General features: G+C 36.5%; 1 protein-coding gene across 2 annotated transcripts in view; it reads right to left on the reverse strand.

Annotated features, from left to right (window-relative positions):
• Positions 1-8,584: 8,584 nt before the first annotated feature.
• The window catches only part of SPPL2A (signal peptide peptidase like 2A), a 51,934-nt gene continuing 37,346 nt past the window's right edge, over positions 8,585-23,172 (reverse strand). The window contains exons 11-16 of one of the 2 annotated variants that reach the window (XM_059372817.1): positions 22,388-22,444; positions 22,139-22,192; positions 21,616-21,718; positions 19,258-19,335; positions 17,624-17,784; positions 8,585-10,155 (exon numbers count right to left, since the gene is read on the reverse strand). In XM_059372817.1, coding sequence (XP_059228800.1) covers positions 10,081-10,155; positions 17,624-17,784; positions 19,258-19,335; positions 21,616-21,718; positions 22,139-22,192; positions 22,388-22,444 — 528 coding nt within the window. In that variant the 3' untranslated portion in view covers positions 8,585-10,080. The remainder of the gene's footprint in view (positions 10,156-17,623; positions 17,785-19,257; positions 19,336-21,615; positions 21,719-22,138; positions 22,193-22,387; positions 22,445-23,172) is intronic. The other variant, XM_059372818.1, reaches the window with a different exon arrangement.

Genomic DNA, 23,172 nt, shown 5'->3' on the forward strand with positions numbered 1-23,172 from the left:
GACAGTAAAAACAAAAACAAAAAACTGAGAAACTGGTCACTAATAGTAGAGAACAACAGATTGCATATGATTCAGTCTTTTCACAAAATCTTTCCCTCAAACTATTTAACCAGCTAATTCAGGATCTTTGTTTTCTTTACTAGGCCCAGGTAGCTGGTTTATATGATTGTTTCCACACTAATCATGATTTGACTTCTCCCTGAATGGATTTGCCACCAATAAAAGTCCCCAGGGAACTGAGAAAGAGACGATGCATCTCATAACTGAAGAGGAACAACTTAGAACGTTGGCAACATGTAAATAATTAAAATCGATTAAAGCATCAAAACAACTAAAAAGAAAGTCAATATATGCAATGTTTATTTTATGTAAAATTTCCCTGTCACCTAAATTAGACACTTATAAATGTTTGGAAAAATCCTTTGTTTATATAAGCAAAGAGTGATTAAACCAATTCCAACAAATTTTGCTGTACTTAGGAGAGAGGATTAATGGATTTTCTTCCTGAGTCATTCTTTCAAAAGAATTAACCTGGTTTGCAAGGGGAAAGCTTATAAAATGGCGGCAACCAAAAATATCTGGAATATTTCAAATATTAATTTCTAACCCTGATAGCTTAGTACAGTGCCTGGCATATCATTGGTAGTCAATAAATAGTTCTTGAATTACTGACAGGATGAAAATTGGGCCTCTTCAACCTTATTACATGCAAATATGCAAATTAGTTATGTAATACACAAATAAAAAACATTTTTTGATAACTTTTCTTTGGCCCTAGTTTGTCTTTTTATATATATATATATATAAATATATATATATATATATATATATATATATATAATATATATATATATATATATATTATATATATATATACATTTAAGATTTTATTCATTTATTTGACAGACAGAGATCACAAGTACGCAGAGAAGCAGGCAGAGAGAGAGGAGGAAGCGGGCTCCTCACTGAGCAGAGAGTCTGATGCGGGGCTTGATCCCAGGATCCCAGGATCATGACTCAAGCTGAAGGCAGTCTTTAACCCACTGAGCCATCCAGGTGCCCCGGCCCTAGTTTGTTTTTAAAGGAAAAAAAAAATTATTCCTAAGTTTTGAAACTCTGACCCAAGTGACTGTATTTGGGCAGAAGCTAGAACCAATTACTAGTAGCCATAGGGAGAAATGCCCCTTTGACTCAGACAAAACCTTTGTGATGATGAAGAATGTTATTGCTGGGACTACACGAACTTCGCTGAAGTGTATGTGAGTCTACAATGAATGGATGACTTTGGCTGAGGAGAGTTTAGAGGGGTCTGAGACTAAATGTATCCAACTATGATGAACAGTGATAATTTCCTAAAACTAATTTTGATGTTGTAGCTATCCTTAAATCATTTGATTCAACTGCTTACTGAAAAAGTAAAAACAAACAAACAAAACTTGTGAAGTTTATGTAAAAAACTAATCTCTGAATTTCAGTCTCAGGCAGAGACTTAATCACATAAAACTGAGGGATGAATAATCAGGTTGTAGATGTTGGTGATTTTGGATTTTAGAGATCATGAGACTGTGCTGCATATATAATTTGCAGGGTCAATTTTAAAATTATTAATTGGTGGTTCTAATTATGAATTGTTAAGTTGCATAGACATATCAATGTTTCTGAGCAAGCCCAAGTAGTAAGACCTATAAAAAGATAAGTCTTTAGGGGTGCCTGGGTGGCTCAGTGGGTTGAACCTCTGCTTTCAGCTCAGGTTGTGATCTTGGGGTTCTGGGATTGAGCCCCGCATTAGGTTCTCTGCTCAGCAGGGAGCCGGCTTCCCCCTCTCTCTCTGCCTGCCTCTCTGCCTGCTTGTGATCACTCTCTCTCTGTCAAATAAATAAAATCTTAAAAAAAAAAGATAAGTCCATTTAAATTTGATCATCTAATTTGAAACCTTTTGTTTTGATAACCTCGTTCGCTAAAAAAGGTTTTCTTTACATAGGTTATTGGCAAAAATTGAAAACAAGGAGGGGTGCCTGGGTGACTCGTTCAGTGGAGTGTCTGATACTTGATTTTAGCTCAGGTCATAACCTCAGGGTCATGAGATTGAGCCCCATGTTAGGGTTGAGCATGGAGACGGCTTGGAATTCTCTCCCTCCTCCCCAATCCCCTACCCCTACCCCTGCCTTGCATGTTTTATCTGTCTCTCAAAACTAAACAAACACATATTTTTTAAAAATTGAAAACAAGGGATCTCATAAAAAGATCTTTTCTTCTGGTATTGGATATCTTTGTTATATATCAACATCGCTAACACATATCTCCTAACTTAATAAAGATTTATTAAGATTTTAACATTATAAGGTTATCTAAGGAAGGTCCTACAATGGAAGTTAAATGGCATTAAAATGGAATTACTGTAAGTATATATGTTCATTTACGTGTGTGAGTACGTGTATGTGTATATACCTGCCTCACTATTCTTAGGAGATCTTCATCTTGTTTCATGAAAATCTCAAAAGAATAACATGCTGGTAGCTAACTTAATATACCTCAAGATCATACAAGCCATTACAGTATACATAACACCTTAAGGAAAACTGAAATACATAAAAACATAAAATAACCAAAAAACCAGCTATTACTTGGATTGACTCTGTGCTTTGAAAAAGATTTAAATAGAATGTATATGCTTAATACTGAACGATTACAAACATATAGCTGAAGGATAAAAATGTAAGGAGAGATACCCATGAAAGGAAATTGTACACACACCTAATTTTGTTCCTTTGCAACGCTACACAAAACAACAGTTCTCAAATAAAAAATGAAATTTTTTTTTTAAGTTTTACGTATTTATTTGACACATAGAGAAAGAGATGACAAGTAGGCAGAGAGGTAGTCAAGAGAGGGGAGGGGGAAGCAAGCTCCCTGCTGAGCAGAGAGCCGGATGCGGGCCTCGATCCCAGGACCCTGAGACCATGACCCGAGCTGAAGGCAGAGGCTTAACCCATTGAGCCACCCAGGCACCCGAAAAATGAAAAATTTTAATAAATAATTTCATGCAGGTAGTGGGGATTTCGTGTATACACAAGAGTTGAAACAAATACCCATCACCCATATTCAATGATTAACAAGATTTTACTGCATTTGCTTTATCTTTTTTCTTATTTTCTTAGCTGAAGCTGATTTACTTTAAAGGAAATCATACACATCGTATCATTTTGCTCTTTATTTTGACATACACCTGTTTTAAAAAGTGGACATCATGCCATTATCACATCTAAAAAAATAAATAGTAATTATTTGGTATTGTCTTTTATCTGGTTCATAACCAAATTTTCCTAGTTGGGTCAATAACATCTCATTTAGTTATTTTTAACGAATTTTATTTATTTATTTATTTGACAGAGAGAGATTAGAGAGGGAGCACAAGCAGGGGGTGCGGGAGAGAGAAGCGGATTTCCCGCTGAGCAGGGAGCCCAGTGAGGGGCTTGATCCCTTGGGATCATGACTGGAGCCGAAGGCAGAAGCTTAACAACTGGGCTACCGAGGCACCCACCAATGTCTTGTTTAGTCGGTTTGTTGAATCAGGATCCAAACAAAGGTCTACAAAAGGGATTTGGATATCATGTCATAGAAGTTTCTTTTAATTTAGAGCAGCCCTTCCTTCCTCACTTTCCCCCTATGCTATTGATTTATTATGAGAACCAATTCAGTTGTCCTTTATAATGTTGCATATTCTTTATTTGCAAGTTTGCTCCCTTGAGCTTTCTTTAACTCGTTTCTTAATCCTCCATATTGCCTGTGGGTGGAAGTTCATGCTCTAGATTTGATCAGATTCCAGGTTATCCTTTTTTGCAAGAACAGTTCATGGTGCTTTGTGCTTCACACTGTATCATGTTGAAAGGCCTGCAATGTCTGGTTGTCCCACTTTTAGTAATTGTAAGATTTACCAATGATTTCAGGTGCTGCCAGTTTAAACTTTCCTTCTACCTAATGGTTTCATACACTGATCATCATTGGCTAAACCGGTTATTTCTTTTGGGATGAAAATAACATGGCTATTTTCTAATCCACAAAGAGCCAGATCTCTTCCTCTACTTCATGCAGGTGGGCAAGTGTCCCTTCCTGACTGACAGAAAAGTGTAGTTTTCATCCTTGGAGAGAGTAAAACAGGTCTCTGGCTTGCAGGATCCAGTCACGGTTGAGGGCATGCATAGGTAATACACTGAAAATGGTATTTGAGTGAATGTTTACATACAGAATGATAAGACTGTCAACACTTTCTCCAACTACATGACTCCAAGAGATTAGGAGAGATTTTTTTAAGGAATCTGATCATCCCACAAGAAGGCACTTGAAGATACTAGCATCAGGCTTTCCCAGCAGCAGAGCCAGATCATCCTAGAATGTACCTTTCATGTAAGAATCCACTTTCGGGTACCTGGGTGGCTCAGTCACTTAAGCATCTGCTTTGGGCTCAGGTCATGATCCCAGGGTCCTGGGATGGAGCCCCACATTGGACTCCCTGCTTACTTGCTCTATCTTGCTCAAAATAAATAAATAAATAAATAAATAAATAAATAAATAAATAAATAATAAAAACATTCTTTAAGCCCCACTTATGTGCTCAGGGTATCCAATTGGGTTTTTAGTTTTTCACTCTTAAACATCGACAGAAAACTGAAAATATCCTATCCTCTGAAGAAAGCTTGTAAGATACAACACATAAGAATGGAACTGGAAGAAAGCAGTGGTTATAGATGAGTTTCAATAACAAGCAAACAAAAGCCCTGTCATTACTATTTTCAGAGTTAAGAGAATATACAGCATCAATGAAACTGCAATAGGATGCTATAAAAAATAAACTGTCAAAAACAAAACTGTCAGAGAGCAAAAAAGTGCTCTTGGAAATTAAAAACATGCTAAGAGAAATGAAAAAAAAATGCAATAAAAGATCAGAAAATAATGTTAAGGGTATCTTCTAGATTAACAGGGCAAAAATAAGAGGTGGAATATTTGAGAGGAAAGAGAAGACAAATAGAGGATCATCAAAATATCAAGGCTTCCAGAAAGAAAGAACAGAAAAAAATGAAAGGGAGATAATAATGAAATAATTTTAAAATATTTTTTGAAATTGAAGGATAGAGATTACTAGACTGAAAGGACTCATTGGGTGATCAGTATAATGGATGAAAATAGACCCATACTGGGAATAAGCTATCAAGAAAATATACATATACAAAATATGTATGCTCTAAGTATACCTTGGAATACATTTACACTAAAAAATGACCCTTATTTGCCTGAAAATCAAATTTAAATTGGCATCCTGTATTTTATCTGAGAAGCCTACAATGACTTTGTCATTACCAGTAATGACAATTCCTCATAATTTCAAAATCTAACAGTCCACTCTGATCACCACTGCTCATCTATCCCAACTTCTGATGTTCTAAACCCAACAGTCACTCAACAATATGGGGACCTAAAATGCATTTATCCCCACACCTTTTCACTATCATTCCATCACCCCTCAAATCTTCATGTCCTTCCTTTCCCAGCTTAAGTTTCGTTAGTAAGTTATATTCACCTGCTTCGACATACATCCTAAATTCCCTTGTTCATCTTCAAGTTTCTTGACCTTGCTTGGCTAAATCACAGTCCTCAGTACATTCACTATTGTACCTGTGTAAACCGAACGTGGCTGGACAAACACGCAAACACAGAATCATCATTTTCAACTTAAGAAAACAAACCTCATGGTGGGCCCTTGATGCAACTATTATACTCTATTTCCCCCTAGACCAGTAGCTCTCAAGGTGTGGCCCCCAGGCCAGCAATACCAATGTCACCTGGGAAGTTGTGAGAAATGGAAATTTTTGGTTGGCTTCCACCCCAGACTTGAATTAGAAAATCTGGGACTGGAGCCTAACAATCTGGAGTTCAACCAGGCTTCCAGGTGAGTTTGAGGTACTGGGTCTCACATGTTTGCATGATAAAGAGGAGCTGTAAAGCTTGTTAAAAGGGCAGTACAATGGCAGCTGGGGTCTTAGGAATTTGTGAGAACAGCAGCAAGGCTGCAGATGCCAGGAGTATTCACTGTAACAGGTAACATTTCTTGGTTTAAAAAAAAGTCCATGCATTCAATAAATATTTAGGAAGCGGTATTATGTATCAGTATAAATTTCCAGTAAATGACACTTCTAGAATCTAGGTTTCACGGATAATCTGTCAGACTTAAATTAACTACACAATTTCCTGAAGACTATTACAATTTATATTCTATGTGAACATGATCTTGTATACTTTTAAGTTCATTTCCAATTGTATTTCACCATGAAAAATAAAACGAATTAAAATTTTATTTTAAAATATAATTTATTGAATACCACAGTGAATTCAATACATTAAAAAAACTTTTTCTTATCAGTATTGGCACATAATGAAGTTTTAAAGCACTGCTAAATTAACACTTCAAAAAATTTTAAATTTTAAATCATGTTCCATAAAAAAAATAAAGCCTAGTAGTGTTACAAAATTATTAATTTATACCAACTGACATATCAAAATGTTAAAAAAAATTCCACACTCAAACCATCTTCTAAGAAGTAAAAATTCAATCATATGTATTTTTAAAAAGGTTCTCATTAGAACAAAATACAACAGGTATAAAATGGGCAAAAACTTGACACAGATTTGTTCTACTAGGAAATTCTGCAGGCTAACCAGATAAACTTTAGAGACCATAAAAATCCATATTCCAAAGGAATAGAAGTTTACAATATTTTTTATCTTAATCAAAGAAACATACGATGACATAAATATTCTGTATTTTTTTCTCATAGTTGTCTCAATTGCAATAATGGAGGACTGTTATAAAAATTGGATTTAAAAGTAACTTTCCCGCCAATGAACACTTATAGATGTAAAGTTGTCCTCAAATATGGCAACATTAAACAAGGAAATATATAAACATGGTGTTTATGATCATATGGCCTGTACATTACTCTATGAATCATTTTGTTTACTCTGAAATTTCAGCATCCCAAACCGTGAGTACTACACATTTTCTTTCCAATTCCAAAAGGTTGAGTAATTTGATTCAGGTCACTTGAATTTACAGAGTATCTTTCTTCTAGGAAGCAAAAAGTGATTTATATTCAGTATTTTGATTTTATTTACATTATCCTAACCCCCCCCCCCCCTTTAGGATTGTCCTCAGGTGAAGAGAGCACTGAAAATAAAAATTTTAAACTGCAGAATTGGTTATTTGGCATCATTTAACTTTTTTCCTTATTAATGGGAAAACATAAACCCTTTCACACTAGTGCATTCCACTGGTCTGAAATGCAATTCCTGTTTTTGAAATCTCATTGGCTGAGCCAGATAATCAGATCGAAATTCTAGAAACCAAGCTTACATAAAATTAGTTCAAGTATTTTTCGGTCAAATGTGGAAATGTTTGATTATACCTATGGGAGAAATTGAAAGAGCAAAGTAAAACTGGAAAGCTCATTTTGAGTATTTACTTTAAATGTACCATTTTACAAAAACCTCTATGGTCATGAAACTAAAATCTATAAATGCCAACAGTGCATGGGTTAAAATTCTCTTCCTTCAAAAGTAAATCACAGATTCTACTAAGGTACTGCTAATCTAAAAATCTACAAGCTGGAAGAAAATAGAGTGTATCAGAATACCACGGTCTTTCACCAAAAAGTTCGTATTTACCTTTGCTGACCTAAAGAGAAGTAAAAATCACCTCTATTTCTATTTGAGATTATTTAGTTCTTTGTTTGATAAACTACAAAATATTTATTGACACTTTCTAAAAAGTAATAAATTATTTTTTTTGCAGTAAGTAATAATACTATATCTCTCACTCATTTAAAGGCATGCTTAGGAAAAAAACAACTCTCTTCCCCTTCAAGTGATAGGTGGTGGGGGGATGAGAGGGGAAGAAATGACACAGCCTTTTAAAGCCAAACCTCCATCTCCCTCACCTTTTGTTCATTTTGATTTCCAAAACAAAATATTTCTGCACTTTACTATAATTTCTCAAAATATTTTCAGCTAGGTTGCTAGAAGTATTCTTTGAATACAAATAAAGTTGACACTGAGAATGGAGAAACCTGTGGAATTTCACTTGTTTCTTATTTTCATTTAATCGATAACATCTTAATAGCAAACTAGAATAAAGTTTTACCTCTGATAACTTATGGTTGGATAAAGTAGACTCTATCAAAGAACTAAGATTTCACATTTCTAGATGTAAGATTTTCTTTAATATTCTACATAAAATGTGGTTGAGGCTTTTAAATATCATAAAGTTGGGATGAGTACAGATAATTTTACTAAAAAAACTGTATTTTGGCAAACATTTTATTGATATTATAAATGAAAATATAGTTGGAGCTTTAAAATGGCACTTAATCTGTTCTATCAGAGTTTGCCAAATAAATTAGATTCTTTGGAAAAAATCCAAACTTGGTATTATGGAGGCAAAATTAACTCTTACTTGACAGATACTTACCGTCATTTTGCCATAAACCAAAGGACCCATAAGTACACTAAGAGGAAAGAGGGGCAGACTCTCAGGGAGCTTCTCTATCTATAGTTTATTTAGCAAAAGTTAATGAAACAAAATTAAACATCTAACTCCCTCAAATATTAAGTTTACTACAAACATCAAAAATTAAATCCATTTTTAAAAGGCATTAGCTTTATCTTTTAATCAGCTGAAATTGCCTTAGAATGAAAGATCACAGACTTATTCACAATCTTGTACATTACTTACAGAGAAATGCAAAATCCTGCTGCTGTTGAAATCACTCATCATTTGGGAATTTCTTAAAACAAAAGATAGTGGAAAGATACTTCAACCTCGACTTCCAGGATAATATTCAAGGTCACACTGAGATTCAGCAAAGAATGAGAAAGATATTTTTCAAGTTGGAAGTTACCAGAGTGATTAGTTGGTCTAACTTACTCATTTTGCAGATATGAAAGTTGAGATACAAGGGTTTTGAGCTAAAATAATTTACTCAGATTCTTGTATTGTCAGTAAATTGGGACTAATCCAGTCTCCTATTTGTCTCCATTTCTTTCCTCTGAAGCACACTTTGCATATTAAACCATCCTTCATCAAAATATTAAAAGATTAACATTGGTTTCTTATAGGGGAAGGAAGTGGGAATTAGGAAAAAAAAAGGTGGTGGTTGAGGGGGTGAGGAGAGACTGTTAGGGCTGCTGTACTCACACAATGAGCCACCCGTGTTAACACAGAAGTTGATAAATACTTTTTAAAAATTTCAAGCCTGAACATCAACAGAACAAAATTTCAGAGATAAGGAATACCATGACAAAACTGAATGTTAGTGAAGAAATTTAAACTACCTCTTCAAGAAAAACAGACCACTGAAAACTGCAGATTTCAGTTTCTGTGTCCTTTTAATGACTAGTTCTATATATTATGTTTCTTTATATCTGAAAAATATTTTAATATAATACATAGGCAGACTAAAGTAATTTAGATTTTCAAGTTTAAAAAAGACTGGGACTTAAAAAAAACTTATGTTACAAAAATACCCATTTATATATATTCCCCAATTATATTTTTCTAACCTCTGCAGTGAAAAGGTCCAAAATTTCATCACTGAACTGCTTTCTAACATGGTCTTAGGCAGTTATTTCTACAGAGAATAAAATCTGCATAATTCTTGACAGTAAAATCTGTTCAGAAACTCTCTCTGACAGAAGTACTTTTATCTATTACTAGGAGTTGAAAGAAACATTTCAGTAAGAAAGTATAGGGTGGGTCAAGACAGTTCTTTAGAAAAATATACTGTATATAACAGATCTTCAAAATTACACAGACCATATGCTTTTATTTAATGTGAAGGCACAACTTTAACATAGTTAAAAGCAAATGTGTTTCAATTATTTGATGTAATTGTCAGTACCAGCTTTTAAAAATATATATTTGCAAGCATATCACTGAAGATTCATTAAGATTGTCAATTCAAAAGTCAATTTAAAAAGTCAAACTCTATTCGTAGAAAATCAACTGACACATTATTGCAGCTCTACATAATATTATTGTTGAACAATCTGTTCCCCAGCAGTCACAGGGTTTTCTTCATTTGTTGCATAGTCCAGATGGTCCATCACCTAGGCATAAATAAAAAATGTCAGGAAATGCAAAATTTCAACTTGCCCTCAATATTTACTAATTTGGCCAAAGGATTCCCACTTTTTAGAAAAAACAGGGAGGGGACGCCTGGGTGGTCAAGTGGGTTAGGTGTCTGCCTGTGGCTCAGGTCATGATCCTGGGGTCCTGGGATGGAGCCCCACGTCTGACTCCGAGCTCTGTGGGGAGTCGGCTTCTCCCTCTCCAGTTCCTCCCATTCATGCAGGCTCTCTCTCAAATAAATAATATATATATATATATATATATATATATTTTTTTTTTTTTTTTAAAGATTTTATTTATTTGACAGCTCGAGATCACAAGTAGGCAGAGAGGCAGGCAGAGAGAGAGAGAAGAGGAAGCAGGCTCCCTGCAGAGCAGACAGCCCGATGTGGGGCTCGATCCCAGGACCCTGGGATCATGACCTGAGCCGAAGGCAGCGGCTTAACCCACTGAGCCACCCAGGCGCCCTTAAATAATATATATTTTTAAAGATTTTATTTATTTATTTGACAGAGATCAAAAGTAGGCAGAGAGGCAGGCAGAGAGGAGGAAGCAGGCTCCCTGTGGAGCAGAGAGTCTGATGCGGGGCTCCATCTGAGGACCCTGAGATCATGACCTGAGCCGAAGGCAGAGGCTTTAACCCACTGAGCCACCCAGGCGCCCCAATAAGTAAATATATCTTAGAGAGACAAGGGAGCACTCCATGGAACTGGGCATTCCTTTTAGAGCAATGCACTGGTTTAATATCCATGTTCCTAAGGATATGGTCAGGGTGACAAGAAAAGCCTAATCATTTGACTCAGGGTCAATCTGATAAACGCTTTCTCTGAATCTTCCACTATTTCTATTTCCCAATATGAACTGCCCTTCATGGCAGTGGAAACTCTATCACCAAAGGAAGATATTCCCGATGCTCATTCTAGGATGTGATTCCAGGCCGTGTTCACTGTTCACTGTTAAAAGTGAAAAAATTAAAAGTGACCCCACAAGTCATTGTGAGAATACCTGCTAGTTTGAGGACAGTGTAACCTGGCTGACACCTTGAACTGACTGTAAAATAATTTCAGAATGACACATGAAATTTTGGAAATACTGTGTAACAAATATTTCTACTAAAACCAAATAAATGGAAGGAACTTAAGGTCAAATGATTCTCTGAAAATAAAATCAAGAATACATTTGCTATAGACTACTCTAGAGGAATTACCAGTTAAACTTTTTTCAGTCACTTCAGCTCTGCTCATCCATACACCTATATAAATTTTTTTTTACATTTGGGATGAAGGCAGAAGGAAGAAGAAACTGCTTACATGTTTTCATTGTGTTTTTCACATAAAATTACTTAGAAAAAAGTACCTACCTAATGTCTTTGTGAAGATTGTCAAAGATTTTTTTTTAGATGAGTGATTTTCAGTACTGTGATGCACATTTTCCCTTCTTTATCAAGAATTAGAAGAAAGACCAGCAAGATAAATGTTCCTATTTTTGTAAAGTGATTCTAAAAGCTTTAGTGTTTTTTGGAAAAGGAAGCAGACAGCAGGATCATACCCAAATGGGGTCTCTGACCTCGCCAGACAAGAATACCACAAGAGCTGAGGCTTTCAGCTGACAACTGTCTTAAGAAACGGAGACAGCTTATAAAGCCCAATCCTGCCAGGACTCTATGAGTCATCTCAAGTCCCCAAAAAATCAATTCTGAGGTCCTGTATTTGCCAAACATATCCCCGAGATTAAGATAGTTACATGTTTGTACCACTTTGGGGGGCGGAGACAAAAGCCCAGTTGAGACAGGCAACACATTTATCAAACACTTTCCCACGTAAAACACATGAATGTTGTTGAAGAGTTGATTATAGTCACCATTTAAATGAGGGAGAGCAAGGAGAAGCATGGAAGATATATTTAGGTCCCTTTTCTTCTAGCGGTTTAGAAATTCTGGGTGTGAGAGGTTGGAGCTGTGGGGAAAGAGAACGGAGGCAGCCTCAGCAGAATGGATGGTGGGGAAAGCCTCTTGCCCTGGCACCTGTACCCTACTGAATTCACAGCTTCCACCCCCTAAATTATCACATGCCTTTTCTTTCCTAATCCTCAGGGACTTTTCTTTCCTAATCCTCAGGGACCTCAGGCACTATAATCTAATCCTTAACCATGTATGTAAATGTAGTTGTTAAAAAAAACTTTCAAAATCAACTTATTAAAAAGATCTATACTCTGTATTTTCTTTACTGACTTTTCAATAAAAGCAATATAGAAACATGAAGTGCAACCTTGGACTAGGTTTTTAAAAATGTAACAAAATTAATACAGATAATAAAATTGACTGGCAAAATTGGTATAGTTTTTTGTAACATTTGTAAATAAGCAAGCTCAGTTTGGAAAGATGTCCTCTGATACCAGGTTGGCTTGCCTGGCATTTTCTGATAGTTCTGCTTATTTATAATTGGACCAATCTCCAGAAACACTCTATTAAAACTCTCATTAAAGGGGAGTAACTGAAGAGTTGTTGATATTAAAGCAGCGTTGTTCTAAGTATCTCTGTATTCTGACTTGTCAGTTACAGCTTGTGACTTCTAAAAATAATTAGAAGCACTAGTGACATTTAACAGAGACAAACCCACTGTTTACTGGATATCAACAAACTGAACACTTATTTCCTACTCTGGGTAGGAAATGTAACCCACTGGTGGTTGTTACATAAATCTAACTCCTCTGATTTAGTATTAGAAACAAACAAAAAAATCCCCTAAAATGATGATGTCTCCTAGCTGTTCTTTATGCCAAAGTAATTAGGCTACTGCTTGACTTTTCTCTCTAGAGAAGAAATATCTTTATTTATTCTACGGTAATCAGAACTTAAGACTTTGGGTAGAATCATATGGAACTGAGAATCATAGTTCTTGAAGCAGTCAAGGAAAAAAGTTCGTAGCAAGTAATAGTGTTAGTAGTTTTAAGTTATAGAATATACAACTAGGATTTCCAAATCAGTACTACTTCACTGAAATCCTATAGAAATATTACTTCTTTTGATCAGAAAAATTCATAGAGAGGGCCAAAAAACTAAAAAAATACTAAAGTTCTTTCACAAAGTCTCTATGTTTTAGCAACAAATGGGGTATAATTTCCCCTTTGAAAAAAGCATAAAAAGGTTATCAGGGCTAAACCATGACATTTAAAAAGTGTGTAGTGCAAAGGCCTGCTTTTTACTACCACTATTCTTGCATTCACTCCAATACCAGGCATTGGAATGAACCAAATGATTAGCAGCATAAACAAGTGTGCCATCCATCACCTTAGATTCTGGTTTTATTTTGTATTATCTGTTTTATATTTGATTTATCAAATAGTAGCAAAAACTTTTGGCACTTGCAAAAAAAATGATTATATATAAAGACTGTAAAGACACAAGTCTGGTTTAATGCTTTAAAAGGGCCTCAATTTTACAAACTTTATAATAATTTTGGTAATTCTATGAGGACTGCTAAAACACAAGCTTATACACACAAAAGTGACTAAAGGTCAGTGGATTAAGGACTAAACATTAAAGTTGCTTTGCATGAAAAATTTCCATAACATTAACTGAGAATTTATAGTACATAAAACACTGTTATCAGCACTGTAGGTTCCTGATACCTAGAAGATAATAACTTACTGAGGGAGGCACACATAAATGTCTACACTACAAGGCAGATGTTAGTAAGTATTAAAAGTACAAAGTCCATAAAAAATATGGGGAAAGGTGAACCTAATTTCAACTGAAGAACTCTTGGCTATCTGCTTTGAGAAGGAAGATTCTGAGTTGGGAATATAAGGCATATTTTGGAACAGTCTGGCAATACTATGAACATAATGGAGGCAGGGGAGAGGAGGGAAAAGGTTATGACACGTTACCCTGAGAGATGAGATGAACAACGGCCTGAGGCCAGACTCCAGGGCTGATCTTCAGGCTGTCCTTACACTGGGTTGATACCTAGTCTCCCTCTCCTTTATTTACCACGCTTGTTGAGGTTCTAAGTTATACTTTCAAAGCCTCAGCCTAGACTGACTTACCTGATCTCATCCCCCTGCCCTACCAAGCCCTGTGGTAACCCACCACTATGAATTACAGATTCTCCTAACAGCCTATAGATCCAACCTCATTTTATGGATGAGGGGACAGTCTTTTTTTTTTTTTTTAAAGATTTTTCTTATTTGACAGAAAGAGATCGCAAGTAGGGAGAGAGAGAGAGAGAGGAGGAAGCAGGCTCCCCGCCAAGCAGAGAACCTGATGTGGGACTCGATCCCAGGACTCTGGGATCATGACCTGATCCGAAGGCAGAAGCTTACACCACTGAGCCACCCAAGCGCCCAAGGAGACAGAGTCTTAACAGACCAAGTGACTTGCCAGAATGGATTCCAAAGCCTAAAAGATACTATCTCCCACAAATGACAACATTAAAGCTAAATTGATTTTTTGACTTTAAAGATTGGACAGAAGCAATGAGATTTTCTTTTTCGCAGTAACACGGGAATAATTTTGTGAAGACATTACATTCTATGACTTCTGAAAATGCTAATTTTCTTTAAAAAATTCTCTTCTGGCAGTAGTTTATAATATTCTGCAACTAACTTGCCTTAAATTTCAGCATGTGTCTGTTCTTTATGTTTTAAAAAAATCTAGTGTACAGTGGGAAAATGGCTGCATTTAACAGATTTTCCCCCCGTGAGGCTTGTGATGGCTATCAAATCTTTCTGCAAATAAGTTAAAAGAATCAGATTTAACAAAGACCTGAAGTTTTAATATTCAAACTGGGAAAATGGAAACCTAGTTAATGAACTGAAAAATAACAACCAAGCCTACAAATAAACCAAAACAAAAAACCTCGATTCCTATAAATAATAATAGCAAATGCACAGTGTTTATGATGTGCCACACACTATTCTAAGCAATTTGCATATTTTACAACAACCCTCTGAAGTAGGATGATGATTATTCCTTTTTACATTAAAGGAAACTGAGGCACCAAGAAGCTAGTAACTTGTCTAAGGTTATGTGGCTAATAATTAACAAAACAAGACTTAAACTTAGGCAGTCTGGTACCAGACCGCACACTTTTTATTTTGAATGTCTTTACCTAATAAAATTATGAGACCACACTACAAAAGTGAGAAGTGTATAACTAAAGTTGTCTTAACTTTTCAGATATTTTAAAATGAATTTTCTTACCATCAATTGCTTTATTTAGTATCTTTCTCCAGTTTTCATTTCCTGCTGTTACTCAACATTATAGTCATCCTAAACTTCATTTAGTTCTTAAATGTGCCATGATTTCTTCCCTCTGAACATTTCAAGACATGGTTCCCTCCATATGGAACACATGGTTCAGTCTTAAAGTTTCAACATAAATTTAACATTCTTTACGAAGCGTTGCCTAAGGGGTGCCTGGGTGGCTCAGTTAGTTAAGTGTCTATTAAGTGTCAGGTCAGGATTCTGGGTCAGTAAGAAGTCTCCTTCTGCTTCCACCTCTGCCCCTCCCCCTTTTCCCATTCATTTCTCTCTCAAATTTTTTTTCTAAAGTTTTTTTTTTTTTTAAAGATTTTATTTATTTATTTGACAGAGAGAGAGAGAGAGATCACAAGTAGGCAGAGAGGCAGAGGAAAGCAGGCTCCCCACAAAGCAGAGAGCCCGATGCGGGGCTTGATGCCAGGACCCTGAGATCATGACCTGAGCTGAAGGCAGAGGCTTAACCCACTGAGCCACCCAGGCGCCCCTCAAATAAATAAAAATCTTAAAAAATAAAAAAAGCAGTCTTTCCTAAATCACCTTTGACTGTCACAAAATGACAAGCACTGGGTGTCCTAATGCTAGCTTTCATGACACCCTACCATAACTAATAAATACATTTATCACACTTTGTCCGTGACTATCTGCATCCTCCACTCGCCTCTAACTTTCAAGAGGCCGTGAGAGTAAGCCTTTTATCAACATCTTTTATCAACAGCACCTAAAATAGCACCTGGCTCACAGAACTGCTTAACTAACATTTGCTAAATGAAGAAATATAACACTATTTTAAGAAAATGATTGTGAAGAGTACTTTTTGGGATGTGACTTTCAAAGGTGTGTTGTAGAACACACTTTAATTTTTAAAAATCTAAAATAAATAAAAAACTCTACGTGGGTGTCCTTTTCATGTAAAAGTTATGAGCTATCTTACTCTAGTTAAGAGCCTTGTGGCCATAATTCTTTGTGCACAAATATAAGTTGAGACAATGACACTGTGAGGTAGACAGAGCAGGTATTATTATTTTAACCAAATTTCAAAGGAATGATAAGATTTACCCAAAAGAATTCTAGACAGTGCTTCTTCCAAACGTAGGAGTCTAACTTTGTATGTGAATCATCTCTTGTTAAATAAAGATGATGCTATAGACCAACCACAAGATGGATGTGAACTTTGAACTGCTTATCTACTAAAAGAATTGCAGGCATCCACCCAAAGTACTTCTGTTTTTGTTCATGTGACCATTAACACGCATGTATGAGGGCAGATGGAGGAAGGTAGTTTGTTGTAATAGGGCAAAGCAGAGCTAACTGCCTCATGAAGGGATCGATGCCACAGCCCTGACCTTTAACAGGCTGGAGTTTCCCAATGCTCTTTAGTTTCAATGGAAACAAATTTAACTGGAATACCAAGAACATTCAGGAAAAGAAAGGGTTTTAACTTCAATGAAGAAAAAGCTCAAATACCACAGATTCTGCTATCACGATTTTCTGTTCCAGGGAGGTTGGTCTTGATCCATTTAAATCTGAAACGGGTACCCTATTTAATTTAGGTAGACCCATTTAGGTGCTGTAGAGAGTGCATGCTTTTTTTTTTTTTTAAAGATTTTATTTATTTATTTGACAGAGAGATCAGAAGTAGGAAGAGAGACAGGGGAGGGCAAGCAGGCTCCCTGCTGAGCAGAGAGCCTGACATGGGGCTTGACTGATCCCAGGATCCCGGGACCACGACCCAAGCCAAAGGCAGAGACCTCAACCCACTGAGCCACCCAGGCGCCCTAAGAGTACATGCTTTTTATCTGCAAAACCTCAGGACTCTTACTATAAAGAGATAACGTCGGTCTCTCAGACTTGACAGAGTATGATTTGTCGTGAAATCTATTTGTGTGTGGATTTGAAAACTCATGTTGAAATGCTATTCTGGTTTTCCCTGAGGCCCTCCCACTGCTTCTTGGTAGCTTTGGTTGGAGTCACCAGGGTTTTGGCATCAGACCACCGTAGGGATGATGAGAACTGCTGAGCAGCTGGTGGACAGTGAGGTGGTAATGGTGGAAAAAACCTGGACGTCCTGACAGAGCCAAGGAAACTCTGGGGCACATAGAAGCTGTGATATATATAGGTGGGTCCCAGATGAAGTTAGTCAGTGAATTATGTCATAGCTTGGTAACTGAGATAGAAGCACATACCTGATAGCTGCTACCTTTCCAGAACTTTTTCATTTCCTTACGTCTCCAGGCAACAACTGAGGCAGTAACAAGTGTGCAAGGAACTAAATAGAGGAGGGCAGGCTGCCCCTTTTTCATCAGCACCAGAACAACAAATGTGAGTATCATGCCAACAGCATAGGCTGTAAGAAGAACATCAATTATCAGTCATTTCTACATGTTACCTGCTGCTTTCCAACGACCACTTGCCACTTCCCAATGGCACATGGAAGAATGAGGCACAAACAAGTCAGCTTCAAGAGAATGGGAGCAGAGGGTCGGCAGTTGACTTTAGACCTACAGCTACCAAAGTGGATTCTGACTCCTTCACTGAAGTGGTGGTTTCAAATATTTCTGAGAACAATTTTTGCCCTATGACTTTTTCCCTCATTTTGTTATTTTCCTACACAGCCATTAGCAGAGACATACCTCATTGCTTTTGAAAGTTTGGAAACTGGTTAGTGTTTCGATTATAATTATCCGAATCATTAATCGTTGACAAAGACAATAATTTAAGAAATCTCCATTAACGGTCACCATTAAGGATGCTGAGTTGTTTGTTGCACATTTTAGATAACTAAAATTTGTACCTGTAGGTACTAAAATTTGCTTTGGAAAATCTTCATTCTGATTATATACTTCCTGGACTTCTTCAACAAGGGCACACAAAACATCATCTGATCTCTCCTTAATGACTCAGCGTCTCACTATGAACACAGGATCTCAGAATACTGGAGCTAACAGAGCCTTTATAGACAGCTCAGTTTACCTCCTGATTTTAAGGACGGGCAAGGCAATGGAGGACCAGGGAAGTTAAGTGAACTGCCGAAGTTATACAGCGCAATGGACAGAGCCCTCTTACCTGCCTTTGCATTGAGTGTTCTTGTATTCTATCACACTGACTGGTACTGGACTTTAATACATCCATGCCCTCTGATAATACCATTCTCAGTAGCCTTGAACTGCTTTTCTTACTTCCTTATAGTATTTTTTTTCCTTTCACTTAGCTGTTCTTCCTTGCTGTCAGGTTCCTATTCCTAGTAATAACCTTCTCTCCTACTAGCATACACTTTTAATTTACTGCATTTTACTCCACTGTGGAATTGAAAACTTTGCCAGAACAGTATCTAAATGGCTCTGAAGCAGGCCACTTATCTAAGAGTAAAGAACTCTGGTATGGACTTTGAGATATCTGTTTGATATGTTTAGAAGTATTTTTTGGCTTGCTTCCTATTCTCAGTAAGAGAAATAGAGGGATAAATGACAATCATTTCTGCTGTCCCAGGTGAGAAGTTATTGTGTCATATATTCATTTATATAAATACATTGTCAATCATATAGTATTTTGAGAAAATCTAATATTATATAATTTACTGACTAGTCATGTGCCAGATGCTCTAATAAGCATTTAAGATAGAAAATCTAATCATTTTCTTTCACATATAATTTTTTAAACCTCAAAACCTTATGATATAGGTAGTAAAGTATTATTTCTTTTTGATGGGAAAACTTATTAATTAACGCTGAAGAATCAGAGTCCAGGACTCCATACTTTTAGACCTCAACCTTTTCCTAAAGACAGTACAACATAATGGGAAGACAAAATAAAAATTTACCGATTGTGGAGGAAACATAGTATACAGAGGAAGAACCAGTCTGAACATCAAATCTTCTACAATATGCAACCAAAAGGCCTAAAAAAAACAAAAACAAAAACAAAAAACACCCATCAAACACATTATTCTCTTAAGACAGTAACAGCAATGCAAATTCAACTATTAACTATGGCAACAATACATGCTGCCTTGTATTTACCACTCATTTTCATACCGTGAGAACATAAGGTACCTCAAATTCTGGACAAAATTTTATATAATTTTTTTTAACTTAATGCCATTGCTAAACATTTTCCCAAACCATTAAACAGTGTTTAGAGGCATGATGTTTTTTAGCTGCTTAATATTCCGTGACATAGAGAAAATTTTTTATATTTCTGTGGTTATATCTCCTCTTTCATTTATGATTTGATCAATTTGGGCTCTCTCTCTTTTTTTTCTTGGTTAGTCTAGTTGAAGGCTTGTCATTTTTGCTTATGTCTTTATTTATTTATTAGAGATTTTATTTATTAATTTACTTGAGAAAGAGAGGACGCAAAAGCACCCATGAGCATGAGCAAGGGGAGGGGCAGAAGGAGAGGCAGGCTCTAGCTGAGCAAGGAGCCCCATTCGGGACTCGATCCCAGGACTCTGGGATCATGACCTGAGCCAAAAGCAGACACTTAACCAACTGAGCCACCTAGGTGTCCCTATTTATTATTATTTTTAAAAGATTTTATTTATTTGACAGAGAGAGACACAGCGAGAGAGAGAACACAGGCAGGGGAAGTAGGAGAGGGAGAAGCAGGCCTCCTGCTAAGCAGGGAGCCCAATGCAGGGCTAGATCCCAGGACCCCGAGATCTGACCTGAGCCAAAGGCAAGACACCTGATGACTGAGCCAACCAGGTGCCCCTTGTTCATCTTTTTAAAAAACAATTCTGGGGCACCTGGATGGCTCAGTCGGTTAAGCATCTCCCTTCAACTCAGGTCCTGATCCCAGAGTCCTGGGATCAAGCCCCAAGTTAGCTCCCTGCTCAGCAGGGCGTCTGCTTCTCCCTCTCTCTGCTCTTTCCCCCCTCTCCTCCTGTGTTCTCTCGCTTACTCTCTCAAATAAATTTTTAAAAATCTATATATAAAATAAAATAACCAACTCTTGGTTTTATTCATCTTTTCTACTTGGTTTTATTCATCTTTTCTACTATTTTCTTGTTCTCTATTTCTGCGGAATCCTATTTTCCTCTTTCTGCTAACTTTGGGCTTAGTTTGTTCTTCCTTTTTCAGTTCCTTACATATAAAGTTAGGGTGCTTCTCTGCTTTTCTATTTTCTTGATGTATGTGCTAATCACTATAAACGTCCCTCTTGGAACTCCTTTTATTGCATCCTGTAAGTGTTTGGATATTGTTTCTTTTCATTTTTGTCAAAATATTTTTAAATTTCTATTTTAATTTTTTCTTTGATGCACTGGTTGTTCAAGACTATTTTATTTAATTTCTATGTATTTGTGAATTTTCCAGTTTTCTTCCTGTTATTGATTTCTAGTTTCATACCGTTGTGGTCAGAAAATATACTTGGTATGTACTTTCGATCTTCTTAAATTTGCTAAGATTTGCTTTGTGGCCTAACCCGTGATCTATCCTAGAAAATGAACTAAGAGAGTTGCTACACTGGACTTTGCCATGCCAACTCACAAGGCAAAGCTGTTGGCTTTTCTCTCTCTGCCTGGCTTTACTATGTAAATGAAAGGGCTTTTGCAGATGAGCCCATGCTTTTTACTCCTTCAAAGGCAGTTAGTACAGAGAGACTGTAAGAAAAGTAAAGAAGGACAAACTCTCGGCTGATTAAGAAAGACTAGTAAATACTTCTAGGCTATATTATTCCTGGGCTGGGATTAAGTTTATCCTATAGGTAGCCCAATGAGAATAATCCAATTGTCAGAGAAGATATGCTATATGCTGTATTTTTTGTATCATAATTTCCTACAAGCTGGCATTCTATTATGTTTCTTCTGTTGATCATGACCTTGCCTGGTAATCATAAACCACTTTTCCTAACACGTAACTATTATTTTAAAATAGAAGTCATAGAAAGTGCAATACATTTGGTATTATTAAATTCAACTTTTTTTTTTTTTTTAAGATTTTATTATTTATTTGACAGAGATCACAAGTAGGCAGAGAGGCAGGCAGAGAGAGGAAGGGAAGCAGGCTTCCTGCTGAGCAGAGAGCCAGAAGCAGGCCTCCATCCCAGGACCCTGGGATAGTGCATGACCTGAGCCGAAGGCAGAGGCCTTAACCCACTGAGCCACCCAGGCGCCCCACATTTGGCAATTTTAAACCATCAGTATATTCTTACCGAATTGTTACAAACAACTGCTTACCTGGTACAATAATGTCTCCAAAACCCAGTATTGAAACTGGCATGAGGCACACACTCATTACTGAGAAATAGGCCAGCTTTGGTACCCTGATGACTACTGGTAACTGTAATTATGGGGGGGAAAAAAAAAGGCACTAATAAACCTCTTACGAATCTTTACCCATATCTCTTAGAAAGGGAAGGATTGATACGAGAGTAATTGTTCTAACATTTTAAAATAGACATTTTAGAAGAACTTAAAATCAGAGAACCTAAGCTACACACATATATACTCTGAATGCACAGAAAGCTTGAAAGAAATAGATACAGTTTTGGAAAAATGAAACCCAAAACACCTGAGGGTTAACAGTATTAGTCCAGTATCCCCACATCTAACCTTTTTTTTTTCTTTTTTACCAAAAATAGGACTCTGGCCTTGAAACAGATTTTTTTTTTTAAATCTGGATTTTTTCCCCCAAAGAAGAGTCTTGTCTCAGAGGGTATGATTTAAAGTCCAATGAACATATCTGAAATACAATCCTTACTTTCTCATGGGGAGCTGAGGGTTGAGCAGTGGCTTCCACCAAGTTTCCATCATTCTAGGATGAAACCCAAGTCAATAGGTGTTTAATAATTTAGAATAACTAAGAAAAGGGCTATATTTTGTGAGAAATAAAGTTTTACAATACCTTAACATGCACTACATGACCAATGGATTACACAGGAAGGCAAAATTATTAACTGGACACACATATATACACTGACAGCCATTTCTATATAATTGCCATCCCTACCTTCTCATTGTTTCCAAAAGGTCCAGCTGCAAGTTCAACCATGATACTCTCGCCATTCTAAAATTCAGGAGGAAGATGAAAGAAATTGCCCAATCATTTAAAGAGAACGATCTATCAGTATTTAAGAATGATTTGATCCCCTGGCTAATGGCCTACAGAAAACTGGTGAAAAATGGGCTATAGACAGTGTTCCTTAAAAAGTCTAATGAAAATTGGAGCCATCTAAAACAAATTTCACCAAGCACTTTGGTCCATTCTATTACAGGTCAACAATGATCACCATCTAGCAGATAAACCAAATGCAGATTATTCAACTGAAGCTTTGGGGACTGATCTATACTGAGAACTAACAGCTAGCATTTTTAATAGACTATAAATTTTAAGTGCTTGTAGTTACATTATGCCATGTACTATGTGTCATTTTTAGCAATAACAATGAATAGAGATACAATACTAAAATCTTTTGTATTTAGATTTGTAATAAATATTGGTAACTTTATTTAAATAAAGATACCTTTGATCTAGCTACTCACCATCATAAGAATGAAGCCAAACTTGAAAAGACCTAGCTCTAAAGCACCTGAGAAGCTTCTCTACCCTCCTATCCGGTTTTAGCCCTGCCAGCTTTTTATGTCCCAATCGAAACATTAATTTCAGCTGAATTTCATCCATTGTGTCTGACTAAGGTCTTTTTATGTGGGCTGAGGAGCCCCTTAATATAGTTCTTTCCTGATAGCCAAGTCTGTTGTGGAGGGGAAACATTTGGAGGTAGCAAATGAAGACTA

The sequence above is a fragment of the Mustela nigripes genome, chromosome 13 (assembly GCF_022355385.1).
Source record: "Mustela nigripes isolate SB6536 chromosome 13, MUSNIG.SB6536, whole genome shotgun sequence".
NCBI classification, from domain to species: Eukaryota; Metazoa; Chordata; class Mammalia; order Carnivora; family Mustelidae; genus Mustela; species Mustela nigripes.